Source organism: Phalacrocorax aristotelis, chromosome 4 (genome assembly GCF_949628215.1).
Source record: "Phalacrocorax aristotelis chromosome 4, bGulAri2.1, whole genome shotgun sequence".
Taxonomy (NCBI): Eukaryota; Metazoa; Chordata; class Aves; order Suliformes; family Phalacrocoracidae; genus Phalacrocorax; species Phalacrocorax aristotelis.
In genome coordinates this window covers 67,561,521-67,575,157 of record NC_134279.1, presented here as the reverse complement: position 1 = coordinate 67,575,157, position 13,637 = coordinate 67,561,521, and the positions used below count along the sequence as shown (strand labels likewise).

At 37.1% G+C, this 13,637-nt stretch overlaps 1 protein-coding gene across 3 annotated transcripts in view; it reads left to right on the top strand.

Annotated features, from left to right (window-relative positions):
- The window catches only part of LOC142056642 (complement C1q tumor necrosis factor-related protein 7), a 125,843-nt gene that overhangs the window by 88,796 nt on the left and 23,410 nt on the right, over nt 1-13,637 (top strand). For all 3 annotated transcript variants that reach the window (XM_075091840.1, XM_075091839.1, XM_075091841.1), the window contains exons 16-21: nt 959-1,115; nt 2,260-2,407; nt 4,690-4,828; nt 5,592-5,795; nt 10,942-11,034; nt 12,933-13,024. In XM_075091840.1, the coding sequence (XP_074947941.1) occupies nt 959-1,115; nt 2,260-2,407; nt 4,690-4,828; nt 5,592-5,795; nt 10,942-11,034; nt 12,933-13,024 (833 nt within the window). The remainder of the gene's footprint in view (nt 1-958; nt 1,116-2,259; nt 2,408-4,689; nt 4,829-5,591; nt 5,796-10,941; nt 11,035-12,932; nt 13,025-13,637) is intronic.

The following is a 13,637-nucleotide window of genomic DNA, read 5'->3' as shown; positions in this document are numbered from 1 at the left end:
TCATATATATGCGTTACATACAGCATGACTATGGGCTGTGGGGGGAAATTAAATAATTGGGACATGTGATTAAATACTTCACTGGAGCAGTCTCTTAAATTTTAGAAGTGATCTATGTTGCAGATAAACTTTCCAAAATAGTGTTTGTAAAACATTGTTGTCCTAATGTTTGCTGGAGGGGGATAAGAAAAAACTTTGCTGCTAGTAGTGTCCATAACTGCACTTGACTTGATCAACAATCAAACCACCACCACCCCCATTCCAAGTATATATTAATGAATGAGTCACAAGAGTAATTTTCAAAGCCAATACAATGTATTTTTAGGAGGGACATGGTCAGGATCCGACTTCTCCTGTTGGGATGACTTTCCTTGTTAGATAGCTTTTCACTGGTAGTTCAGGGGAAGGTGTGTATCCCTTGCCGGCTCCATTTATGTAGTGCGCAAACTGAAAGGGAAAAGGAATACCAGCTTCTTGGAATAAAAACATATGAATGGAGAAATCACTCACGTCACTCTGAGCCTGCAACTGGCCAGGAAAGAGGAAAGCAGCCTGCAGTACTGCCAGAACAGGGACTGTGTGCCTTACCCTGCCTTTTGTGGTAAGGGAGCGTTAGTGAGGCAGAATCCCTCTGGCATCTTCACCTGATACCAATGACTGTCACAATCAGCTGAATATTGTACAACAATGCTCTTTAAAGCCTAGAATTTGTTGTACTATTCTCAGGTGCATTAGAAAGGTGAGGAGGATATATTTTTAAGAAGAATTCAGGCCAAGTTAGCTGCTGGTAGCTGAAATGTCTGCTAATTGGATATTTTACAAAGTAAATGAATACCTTGAATTATTTCATGCTTAAGTTGTAGTAACACCTTTTGTCCAAATACTTTACAATATATTTTCAGCTTCTCATGAACACGTGTAAATTTTTTATTATGTCTGTCACCGTGGTTTTTTCTAGATATACGAAACAACGGGTATGAGCAGTACCACCTTGTTGGCTGAAGTGTTCATACCTGTTCCTGAGACTACAATTCTGACAGGCAGTGCTCCTATGGAAGAAATAGAGTTCAGCAGCAATCAGCGTGTGATGTTGGACCATGAAGGAGTTGGGAGTGGTAGGGACTCTCAGTCTTTTTCAGTTCAATGTTTCTCATTTTGCTGAAACCATGCAGCAGTAACAGGCTGGCATAACTGTTAGAGTAAAATCTATTAAGAGCATTTACAGCTTCTGTAACTGAATCTTATAAAATAGTCACGATTCTTATTCCTAAAGTTTGCTCTGGAATTTTTGTCTCTTACTAGTTTTAAGCTGTATATAATAAAAAGGTACGTGTTCATTATTTGGCTGGTAGTATTAGTGGAGCTCTACTAGCTGTAGAAGGTGTTTGGTGGGGTTTTTTTCAGTATTTAAGTAATCAGGCCTCTGACACTGCAGAGCAAGCAGATGCTATTAATCAGTGTAGCTCCAGTGATTTTAATGTTTTAAACTAGTGAAGAACTGGCTGTGTAAGTGTATACACAGAGTAATTTTTTGTCTTCCTATTTGCTTTATTGACATCCTGCAATGCATTTTATCCCTAAGACTTTAGAAAGATAAAATAAGGGGGAGAGAGGAAAAGGGGAGACAAGAATAATACATAGAACTATATAGAACTTTCAAGTTTATATAAGAAGTTTGAACAGCATTACGAATGACTGACTTGCATAAATTTGCCATATATGAAATACAGATCAAGCTACAGCAGAAGAATAGATAAAAAGCTGGGAGGAAAGAAATGTGGTAAAAAATCATTACAACAAATATGTGTGTCAATGTCATTGAACATGATGAATGTATATACAATTGTGTATCACAAAGCTTTAGGACTGACTTTTCAGTCGTGCATAATTCTTTTGACTCTGAATTTCTGTTTCATTAATAACAGTATACTGAATCTGAAAAATACCAGAAATATTAAAGTGTGCATCTGTGAAGGGGGGAAAAAAAAAAAGCACCTTTGGCATAGCTTTCAAGGCATAGCCTTTCCTTCCAACCCAAATGGAAAGCATTTCTGTAGGTGGATTGGAATCTTTCACTCCTTTCTAAGAGCAGAGCCTTTGCCCACAGCATGCAGCAGAACCAAGTTCTTTCACATCGCCCCATTTAAATAAAGGCACAGGTTATTTGACTGCTTATTTTCAGGAAGTATTTTTAAAAATATTTAGACATTGTGTTTGAATGAATAAATATACTACTTTGGATTTTTTCTCCTTTGATAGGTGTGTCCTTTTCATTTGAAGCTGATGGTAGCAACAAAATTACTTTAATGACCTCTGGGAAAGTATCCAACAGTGTCTCTTGGGCAGTTGGAGAAAAAGGAGTCCCCTTAATTCCTCCAGTATCCCAGCAAAACACAGGCATTCCAAGGTAATGTGATAGGAATTTTCAGTGATTCATGGGAAACTGATTATACTAGTATTTTAAAAGAAGAGACTTTCATAATCAAGAATTTTCATGATCTTTTTGCTTAACTTTAGATATTTTACCTTGCTCTGTAACGCCCTGAAGATATCTCAGGGTACACATTTCTGGTAAATAGATTTTAGTTAGAAATTTTATCTTTAACATTATCTATAAATAATATAGCAAACGTTAAGCTGATTAATTCACTTTTGTGATTTTCTAATAGAAGATTTATATATTGGCAAGGAACTTTCCTGTAATCATTTTGCTAAGAACAGAAGCTCCAGCTCTTTGTTATCCAACATGGATTTGGGGAGGATATTGGGACACATGCTTTAAATGCCATTTCTGTAATTAATGATAAAAATTAGGCTAAGAAAGCAGTGTAAGTTAGTATGGGGGCTTGACACTGTTAATGAATTAATCAGTGAAAAATTCTCACATGTCAGATCATTCCAAGATAATACTCTTCCATGATTTTTCTCCATCAGAAGCCTGTTGACCTGCAGAAATGAGTATATATTATTCCATTCAAAACAATCTAATTTTCCCTGTGGCTCCAAGTTGGATATTGTAGATTATTTGTCCAACTTGTTGCTTTTATGTAAGATGATACATAAAGTCTGCTTTTGTAATGTCCTCAGATAACTTCACTGTAAAGCATTAAGAGCTTTCTCATACTCATTAGCACTGTACCTCTTCCAGCTGATTAGATTCTGTCAGATTTTTATTTATTTAGAGGCTAGACATTGGCATCCAAATCACCCTGTTACTATTTTTGACCCAAGCTGCAGCCGCTGATTTGCTGATCAGCATATGAATAACTTGCTGACTTCAATGAGACTAGAATATCATGAGATTAAAACATAAGGATGCATTCCCAGAGGCTTACTTTAGACTCAGGAGACCAATCACTGTAGTAAATGGAAAAATGGGAATTTTCAGAAGGAAGTTAGCTGTAAAACACTCTTCTTTGAATCACCTTCTAGATATGAGCATCGCCCTGTGAGTCCATTGTCTATTGTGAAAGTCAGAGAGAAGATTTTCATGCCTAAAGCTAGTTTTTGCTGCCATTAGCTTTTTAGCAAAATTGTGATTCAGTGTGCATCTGTTCAGGGCTGGTGCCTAAAGATATAACCTTGATGTTAACTGCTTTATATGCTGCTCCAGTAACTGCTGGATAGTTGGCTGATTCTAACTAAGCACAAGCAAGATCCATATGTTCTTAAAGCTTTCTTGAAAATAATCAGATAAATAGGGAACAGAGACTCAAATTAGCACCCCTAACAAGAGAAGGGGCAACATCCACATTCTGTGCTATTTGGCTCATAACCTGCATGTCCTGGTGTATTGGGTTTACACGGCAAGGTTTTGGTAGCAGTGGGGCTTCAGGGGTGGCTTTTATGAGAAGATGCCAGAAACCTGGCCAGCGAGTCAGTGTGCAAATGGCCTCCAGACTACCTACCATACTTCCTTGCCTACTGTGAATACAAGAAAGTGAACCAGAGCATCCAAAGGATAAGGAGTGGAGCCGGGACTTGTAGTGTCAGGGAGGACTAAAAGCAGGGCTGCACCACAAGGGAGAAGGCTGCAAGGGTGTCCCAGCACAGGCAGTGCCCTCTCCAGCCACCTTGCAGTCCTACAGGAGCTGAATGTGACAGGCAGAGCAGAGTGCTGGCAGCAGTCCCAGCCACAGCGAGGGGATCAATCAGTTCGCAAGGGTCTATCCAGAAACAGCAGGGAAGGTGGTGGAGACCAAGGCTACAATGCAGGTCTGAGAGAGCCATCCAGGAGACAGGTCAAAGACAGGATTTAAGACAGCGCAAGCAAGGACTGTACATCTAAGAAGTTATTTTCAGTATGGATTGTCAAAACTTTTGTGTTAACTTCCATGCTGTGAGGCAATTTATCATCTTACTTCCTAGTAATCAGCAACAAGGAATAGTGTAGGTGTATCATAAACATATCAATAAGCACTTTTATTGTATAAAAGTTCCCTTCCATCAGTTCCTTCATATTTCTCCCTTACTTTCCTTTGCAGTTCATCATTCCCTTCATTGCATAGCTAAAACTAAGAATTGTGTAGGGCGATTTACTACTAAGGTTGTGGGGAGCTTTTTCTTTATTTTCTAAGATTGTTTTAAATACTTTTTAGTATGAAAAGTATGTAAGTTTTTTAGTTCTTTAGCAATATAGCTGAGTCATATGTGTTTTAGGTGTAAGTTCTGTTAATTCTGTCTTTTTAGTGCTTTAAAAAATATTGATGCTATTGCATCCATTGGCACATCAGGACTAACTGACATGAAGAAACTAGCTAAGTGGGCAGTGGAAGCAAAACTTGATCCAAATGACCCAAACAATGCAGCTCTGATGCAGCTGATCATGGTAGGTGGCTTTTTCAGAGCTGTAGGGCTAATGGAGCTGTGAAACACCTAGTCACCAGTACCTTCTCAGGCAATCTTCATGCATGCCAGGCGTTGTAGCAGCATTTGAATTTGTGATGGACATACTCATGTCAGTGTTAAATCATATTTTTAATAGACATCTTGCTTCTTATTAATCCATTTAGTAGTGGGTTGATGATTTATTAATGAGTATGATTTAGTAGTATTCTAGTGGAGAAAAATAGATATGAGGGAATACACAAACTGATTAACTTATAAATAGAAAAAAATATGGATTTTGAGTTTGTTGTTTCCTTAAAGTGCAGAGGTATTCCCAATGTACTTGTATGGTATTAAATAGCAGGTTGCTTATTAGTGACAATTGCACACAGAGATCTAGTGTGTTGTAAAAGTTGGGACTTTCTCTAAGCATCAAATTGAGCTATTTACATAGCTGAAGTTGTATAAATGTCTTTACAGTCCAGTTTTCTAGGCTTCTCTGCTATGTTATAGTTTTCCTACTCTAGAATGTTTTGTTTATGTTACAAGGAAATAGAATTTTATTGTATTCTTAAATGTATTGTCATATATACTTTGCTCAACAAAAACCTACTTTAAAACACTTAGTGTTTCAGTCTGATCCATTTCGACTGCTTTTGCTTAAAATGAGCATCCTTGCAATATGTATGTAAGACTTACAAAAGTTATTTTATAAACTTTTGTCACTTTGTATGTAAAGGTTGTTAATTTTTTGACTAATTTAGGTTGCCACAAATGGAGAGAGACATGCTCCTGATTTCTTCAGATTGGAACAGTTGCAGCAAGAATTTAATTTTGTTTCTGATGAGGAATTTAATAGATCAAAGAGATTCCGACTTTTGCAGCTCAGAAATGGAGAGGTGGCAGAGTTCCGAAACTACAAACAAGTCCCTTTACATGAGCGAGAAATCAGTGAGAAAATTTTCCAGGTAGAATGTTATCTGAAATATTTCTTTCCAGTTTTGATGCTAATAATATTCAACTTGCAGTTAAATTAATTGGTCCCTTAAAGAATATACAGCTATGCTGATGTGTACAAAATTATAATTTTATTACTTCAGTGTTTTCTGGTGTTATTTCAGTCTAACTAAGATTACTTCCTTCCAAAGCAATATTTCCACAGCTATACTGTGGAAGAAGAAAAATAAAATACAGCAACTCCTGTAGATACAAATGTTCTAAAATACTTCTTTTTCAAAAAAAAAAAAAGATAAGAGCTTGTTTTTTTTTTTAAAGGTGATTTCAAATACAGAAAGGTAATGCAAACATAATTCTGGCTTAGGCTTATCTTTTGAGTCCTTTCTGTGGAGACTGCTGGAAGCAATGACTCCAACAAGAATTAAAACCTTCTTATGTTTTACTGCAGCCTATGTGGCAGTTATTTCTGTTTGAGTACATTGTTCCAATTAGCTTACCCATCCTTGCCTGTCTGTTAATTACTGAAACGCAATGTGTGCATTTTTTATTTGGGTCATGCTTCAATTATTTTTAATCTCAACTCCATTATTAGTATTAAGTCACGCATTCTTTTGTTCTTTAGCAATTCATGCGGCTAAGGAGCATTTTAGTGGGTTCGTTCCTTAGCAGGCTCAGAGTAATTTCAGATTCTGGCAGCTGCTGCTTTATCCCTACTTCTTCTTACATAAATTTCTGAAAAATTCCTTTCTTCCATTTCTTTTGGATTATATGGGGGTTTTTTTAAAGGTATTTATTAATTCAGTCATGTCTGGCTCTTTACAATAAATATTTTCCATGTTAAATTTTAGATTAGTTTTGTATCTTTTATTTAAAGATCTGCCGCATCTTTGCTATACATTTCTGATCCAGTTGATTTTATGGACTTTGTTCATTTCAGATTATCACTCCAAATTGAAAACCATAGTTTAAGAATTGTTTCATTGGATTTTATTTTCATTAAGGGTAAATTAGATAAACTCATGATCACCCATTCCAAGTTCATTTTATATGGCATGATCTTCAAAACTAAGTTTAAAGCAGTATTTTTCCTAATTGTTTACTAGCTATTTGGCAAAGAAGTCTGAAAATTCATAGAATCGTGGAAATACTGTTTGGAAAATATTGTCTGGAGGTCATCTAATCCTGCTTTGCACTGAACTGGTGGGACTGTTGCCAGCACTAGATGAGGTCAGCTGGGTATCTGTCTAGCCAGGTCTTGAAAACCTCTAAATAGGCAAATCCATAGCCTTTCTGGATAACCTGTTCCAGTGCTGCACTATCCTACCAGTGATTATTACAAAAAAAACCCAAACCAAACAAAACAAACCATGCGCAACCTGAGCCTTCCAAGTTGTCTTTAATGGCTGTTTTCCCTTGTTATGTTGTCAGGAACTACAGAGATGAGTTTGGCACTCTCCTCTTTGTAACTACCCCTCAAATAGATGTGGGCAGACACTGGATTGCTCATTAATCTCTTCCTCACCGGATTATTCGAGTTGAACACCATGTCCAGTGCAAGAAAGACACTGAAATACTGGTGCAAGTCTAGCACAGAGCTACCAGGATATCTACAGGGCTGGAGCACATGATGTACAAGGAAAGGCTGAAAGGACTAAGTTTGTTTTGGCCTAAGCGGGCAAGGCTAAGGGAGTATCTTACTTCTTCCTTCATGTACCTGGTGAGACAGTGCAGAGAAGACAGAGCAAGACTCATCTTAGAAGCAGGATGATGGTAGACACAGGTTACTCCAAGAGAAATTCCAGTTAGATATCATGGAAACATTTTACACAAAGAATGTATTCTAGAACACGTTGGCCAGCCAGTTTGTAGAATTGCCATCCCTAGAGATACTGAAAATTCAGTTGGCAAAGGCCCTGAGCATCCTGATTGGATTGTTCCTGGTTTGATTGAGGTTTTGGATCAGATGATCGCCAGAAGTCTCTTCAACTGTCATTATTCTAAGATTCTGACCTCTTCTTGTAGATCATGTACTACAGGCGTCTGACTGTCTTAGTAGACAGTCAGAGTGGACCCCATCCAGTTTCTCCACATGCTTCTTGAACTGGCATTCAGTATTTCAGGTATGCCCACACAAGTTCCACATTGGAGGAGCTAGTAATTTCTCTTTGTCTGTAGGCCATGCTACTCCTAATGTAGCCTGTGGTTTGCCCTTTGCCAAAAGAACATGTTGTTTGTTGTCATTAAACCATAAGCACCAGATTTTCTTCAATATGGCTGTTATTCTGCCGGTTGCTTTCCAGTCTGTGCCAGCACATGTTGTTACTCCACCCTCAATACACAGTTTTGCCTTTTCTTCATTGAGACTTCAGTTGTCATGGTCTTCAGTTATTAAGAGCCCTCTGAACCGTTGTTCAGTCAGTCATTCTATTAACCACTCTTTCTAATCAAGTATCATTGGCTAAACTGCTGACAGTGTGTTGTGTCTCCTCATCCAGGTCACTGGTAAGCTACTTAGTAATTGGCCCTATAATCAATCCCAGGAGTACTTTGCTAGTTAGAGGATGCCAACCGGACATTGAGCTATTGATCCTTACTGTTAGAGCTCAGTTGTCCACCCTGTTTTCAACCCAGCAAGCAGCCCATTCAGTCCATTCAAACCCATACGTCCTCAGGTTATCCCAACCAGGAATAACTGCATTCTACTTGTTGACAGTAGTGATATTTTAAATCTATATCCTAGCTCTATTCCTAAATGACAAATTCTGTGGTCATACCTAAACCTGATAATGGAAGTTTCCTGCTGTTGGTTAACCGTGGTAGGCAGCTGAGCACCACACTGATGCTTCTTCACTTCTGCTCTCCCTCACACTCTGGATGGGGAGAGAATAGGTAGAGTAAAAGCAAGAAAACTCGTGGGTTGAGATAGTTTTTTATAAGTGAAGGAGAGAGGAAGAAGAAAGGAAAAAGAAATACAAAAAACCCCCAAGTGATGTAAAAGCACTTGCCACCTCCTCCATGAAGACTGATCCCTAGCCAGTCTTTAAGCAATGGCCACCTTCCCCAAAATCCCTTTCCTTTCTGTTTTACTCCTGATTGTGACATTACATGGCATGGAATTAACCCTTCGGTCATTTTGGGTTAGCTGTTCTTGTTTTGTTCCCTCCCCAGTTCTTATGCATCCCCAGCCTACTTGCTGGGGATGAGTTGGAAAAAGATACAGTGTTGACACTGTGCAAGCAGTGCTCAACAATAGTCAAAACACTGTTGTGCTATCTACACCATTTTAGTCATAAATTCAAAACATAGCACCATACCAGGTGCTGTGAAGAAAATTAAGTCCATCCCGGCCAGACACAGTACCATTAGGCCATGAAATTATCTTCTCTTTTTCCCCACTGTGGTGTTTCCCCAAGCGATTCTGTTGTATTTGTCCTCTCCAATATTTTTACAGTGTACAGCACTGATATGCAGTACTGCTATGGAATGTTCTTCTGCTTTATATTTTTGGTTCCTGTGTTCCTCAGAACAAATGGGTCTGTCATCTCTACCAATGCACCCAGCAGAATGGGCTGTAGGATTTTGATAATCCAAGACATTCCATGCTCATGGGCAAGCAGAATGTCTTGATACACTTAGGGAAATAAAGCAACACAAGTGTCTTGGGTCAAATGGGAAGAGTTTCAAGCTGGGGTTCAACATTAGAGTTGCGGCCAATCAGTCTGTATCTGAGTATTTGCTTTATCAGAAGTTTATGATCTTTTCCTATTTCTTCTGAGAGTTTATTTAATGTCAACAGTTTACTAACCATTAACAAGTACTAATTAATGATTTGTGGTGCTTAAATCACCCTGAAGTAAAAAGACTTTTGAAGGGAGCAATGCATATACATGTACCAGTTAGGCATTCAACTCCCATTATCGGACTTCTAGCTTAGTCATTACCAGTTCTGCCTAAAAATTAATATTTCAGGCTCAGAAGAGCTATTCCTATTTTAGTTTGTTGCTAATCTGAAGTTGTTCAACAATAATTATTATACAGTGGAAAAGTTAGATAAACTTTATTGTGGAAATAATGAAGCACTGTGTTGCCAGAATACACTTCCTGAACCTTTTATGTTAGGAAAAATATGTTCTCTTAAGTAACAACAGTAGCAAATGACCTGAAGATTAATTTTACTGAGTAGCTTTTACATGATAAGTAGCTGTGGTTCTAAAGCCAACCTGATTTGCAGACTGCTGTTAAGCTGCGTGTCCTGGGAGACCCCCTGGACTTGTAGGCTCTGTGTTTTGCTTGGAAGCTGAGTGTCAGCTCTAGCCTTTTCTTAATTTATGAGACACTTCCCTAAAGTGTGAATAAAAGTTTCATTTGTCAGTACAGCTTTCATTGTAGTCCACCAGAATAGTAACCACAATCCTGAGAAATATTCCATTAACATACTTCTCCCCAAGAACCAAGTGCTTCTCTTAAATCTTTTCTTGTGGTGGTAACCAGTATTCATCTCAGCCCCTCAGTTAGGCTACAGACTCTTTTATCAAACCTCAGGCAAAGCAAAATCTTCACGCGCTGGCTGCTAAAGAGCTTTCACTTTCTCACGATGTATAACCAAAGATTTTTATTAAGCTATTTAATATCTATTTCTTACTATAACATAAAATAGCTCAATAATTGTTTCTTAACAGATTCTCCCACAAGCAGTATCTCTTCCAGTGTTAGACACTTTGAAAACTAGTTATGTGTTTAAAACACAGTTCAGATTTCAGTTAATCTTCTATGAATACTGCTTCACTTCTGTTTATAAAAGATTCTCCGTATTGCAGCTGCAGTAAGAGAAGCCATTTCCAGTTCAAATGGAATTTCAGTTTACAGCAGCAGGTCAAACTTTGGCTTTAAAAGAAGAGAGGGAGACCTTCAAGTTATTAATAGTAATTTAAACCACATGAATCTTGTAACTTAATGGAATTCTTGTCTCTATTAATGGAAGTTTAGCAATGGTATTGCTGTATACCATAGCATTAAAAATAGTTTTATAAACCTTTGACACCTGTTTTGGTTTACTGTGATCCATATATTGATATTAATGAAATATTTGTCATTTTTCTTGTATGTAATAAAGCACTGAAAATGTATCAAATCACAAACTTTAGTGAATATCTTTAGGACTATGAGAAGAGACTGCAAGAGAGGGATGTGATTGACAGCAAAAATTACCTAGATGCACACAGAGCAGTTGTTGCCAACTATCTGCAGAAGGTAAGCTGCAAAAAATATGGATCCATCATATTTCCTTAGGCCATATGTTGCTTCTACACTTGGATGGCTCATTTCCATGAATACTAAAAACTGATTAATCTCTAAACGTGACCTACAGATATGTCTTTATAATTCCAAATTAGGCCTGAAACTGGTCTAATGAACAAGTGGAGGTTTGAGAATGACTCATTTAATGTTACTGAAGAAGATGCAATATACAAAATGATCAGTCATTCTGGATTTTTCTAGGAGTTCTGTAAATTCTTCTTTGCTCCAGTGTCCCAGGAGTTTGTACTGTTGCGTCCCAGGTATTCCCTAATTTCCCTCTCCTCCCTGTTTTCCTTCTTAGAAGCTGTGATGATAAGAAATTAATTATCTCCATGAAAGTGGCCCTAACCGCTGTTAAAAATCATTTGATGCAGTACACAGAGTGTCTTGTCCTACAGCCTAAGGCAGAGGGCTTATCTTCCGTCATATTACTGTCATTGTGGTATTAGAGTAACATCTTGTCTTGATTTAATTTATTTTTCTAACCTGTTCATTCTGTTAGGATGACATTCTCTTTAATTCTTAGGGGAAAAAAAGTTATAGGAAACTATTGGTCATAAAACCAAGAGAAGTTTGCACTATTTTGGCAAAACAGTAAGTGCAAAACATGGCTACCACTTTCTTACCAGTACTGGAAATACCAAAAAGTGTATCAGATCCTAGCCAGCCAGCAAAACGTGTAATATGATTATAAGGTTGATTTGATGTAGAACAAAACAAATTGTCTGTTAGAAAGAATTGTTCATAAAAGAATCATAGACAACGAAGAGTGTTTAAATCTTCCAGGCAAGTGCCAAAGCCCAGATTCAGTATGATAATGTAAAAAAATTATTTTTAACTCTGCTGTCATGTTTGAGTCAGCCCCATATGTTTTGCATGGTATATAAGTGTGTGCTTAAATATATGGTTTATGGAGTACACTGAATAATAGTATAGTAGTACAGAGTAACATACATTATAGTACCTTTATTTGTCACTCTTTTAGATTAAGTACAAGTAGCCTTTATAAAAATAATATTTGGATATTTTCCACTTATAAATTGTCAGATGTGCTTGAAGATTAGATTGCTCACGTCGGAACTGAAAGTTCACTCTGAAATGTGTTCATTATACTCCTATCACACAGATATAATAAGAATAACTTAAAAAACAAAGGGAGATGTCTTATAGAAAATTGTTTGCTATTGCTCTTCTGCAACTGATCTTGCAATAACATGGTATATAAACGCATTACTAGTTTTGGTGGTAGGAAAAAAGGACAAAGGTAATAATCTGTCAGTCTGCTTTCATGTACTTGTTGGGAGGAGAGGGAAGACTTTAATTTCTGTGCTTCAGTCTATGACCTCAGCACAGAAATGAAAGGAACTAGGGATTTTAAACATTTATTTGAAATCATAGTATTTGTAATACAGGCTTCATTGATTGCTCTACAGTCTGAAGTGTTACTTTTTTACCCCATAACTAATACCATATAGATTTCTTTACAGCCTTTTTTGCAACTTCATTTAGACGCAGAAAAGAGATGTCTCTTAATGTCATTTATTGTTGTGATTGTTTCTGGCGAATAGTTGTAAGCAGATAAGACTTCATTTTCTGATTGCATGCTTTCATATGTTCTTATATCCGGCTAGCCAGGATGTTTCTAGAGAATCATTGTACTCATATGATGTTCTGAAGAAGTATCTGGTGTAAAAAAAAATTTTCCTTGGACCATGACTGTTTTAAAACTGGGAAAAAATAAAGAATGTATATTTTGACATTTTGCTTGTGTTTAATAGACAGAATGCAAGTATTTGGCGTGGGTTTGGATTAGAAATGTATTTTTGTCTTTTCTCCCTCCCCATTCACAGGTTCGAGAATCAGTAATAAACCGTTTCCTTATAGCAAAACACCATTTCCTTCTCTCTGACCTTGTCAATGAAGAGGAGATTCCGAGCCTTGGGTAAGGGAGCTATTTTATTTTTCTACAATAGAATTTATTTTATTTTATTTATTCTAAATCAAAATAATTAATGTAAAACTCTCTGATCTTTTTTTGCAAAGTATATTGATATGACCAACCGATGCGATTTTGTGTTTAGTATAATATATAAACTTCTAATCACTATGTACACCTCTGTCTATACAGACAGGGTATTGATAACACAAAGTGCATAAAATATTCTTTAATAAAAAGTCTGGTTTTGGCAGAAGTAATGTGACAGTATGTAAATAAGATTTAGCATGATATAATGCATCAGGCTGTGACCTGATGAGCTGATCATAACCCTAGGTGGTGCCAGACTGAATGACTTCCAAACAGCAGACAAGCATCAGAGGTAGTAACACTACTATTGGTTCTATAGGTGATGCTCACTTTGAGTCAGTGCATAGGCCCTGCAAATACTGTGCAATGGATTTTTTAACAGCAATTTTCCTTATTTTACTTCTCCTATATTTCTGTTTGCTGTTGCTGGATATCGTCATATGCTATTTACTTTCAGGAATGTTACCTAGCTTGGAAATTACTTTTTTTCTTTTAAGATTATTACTTGGTTTATTACTTAAGCACATTC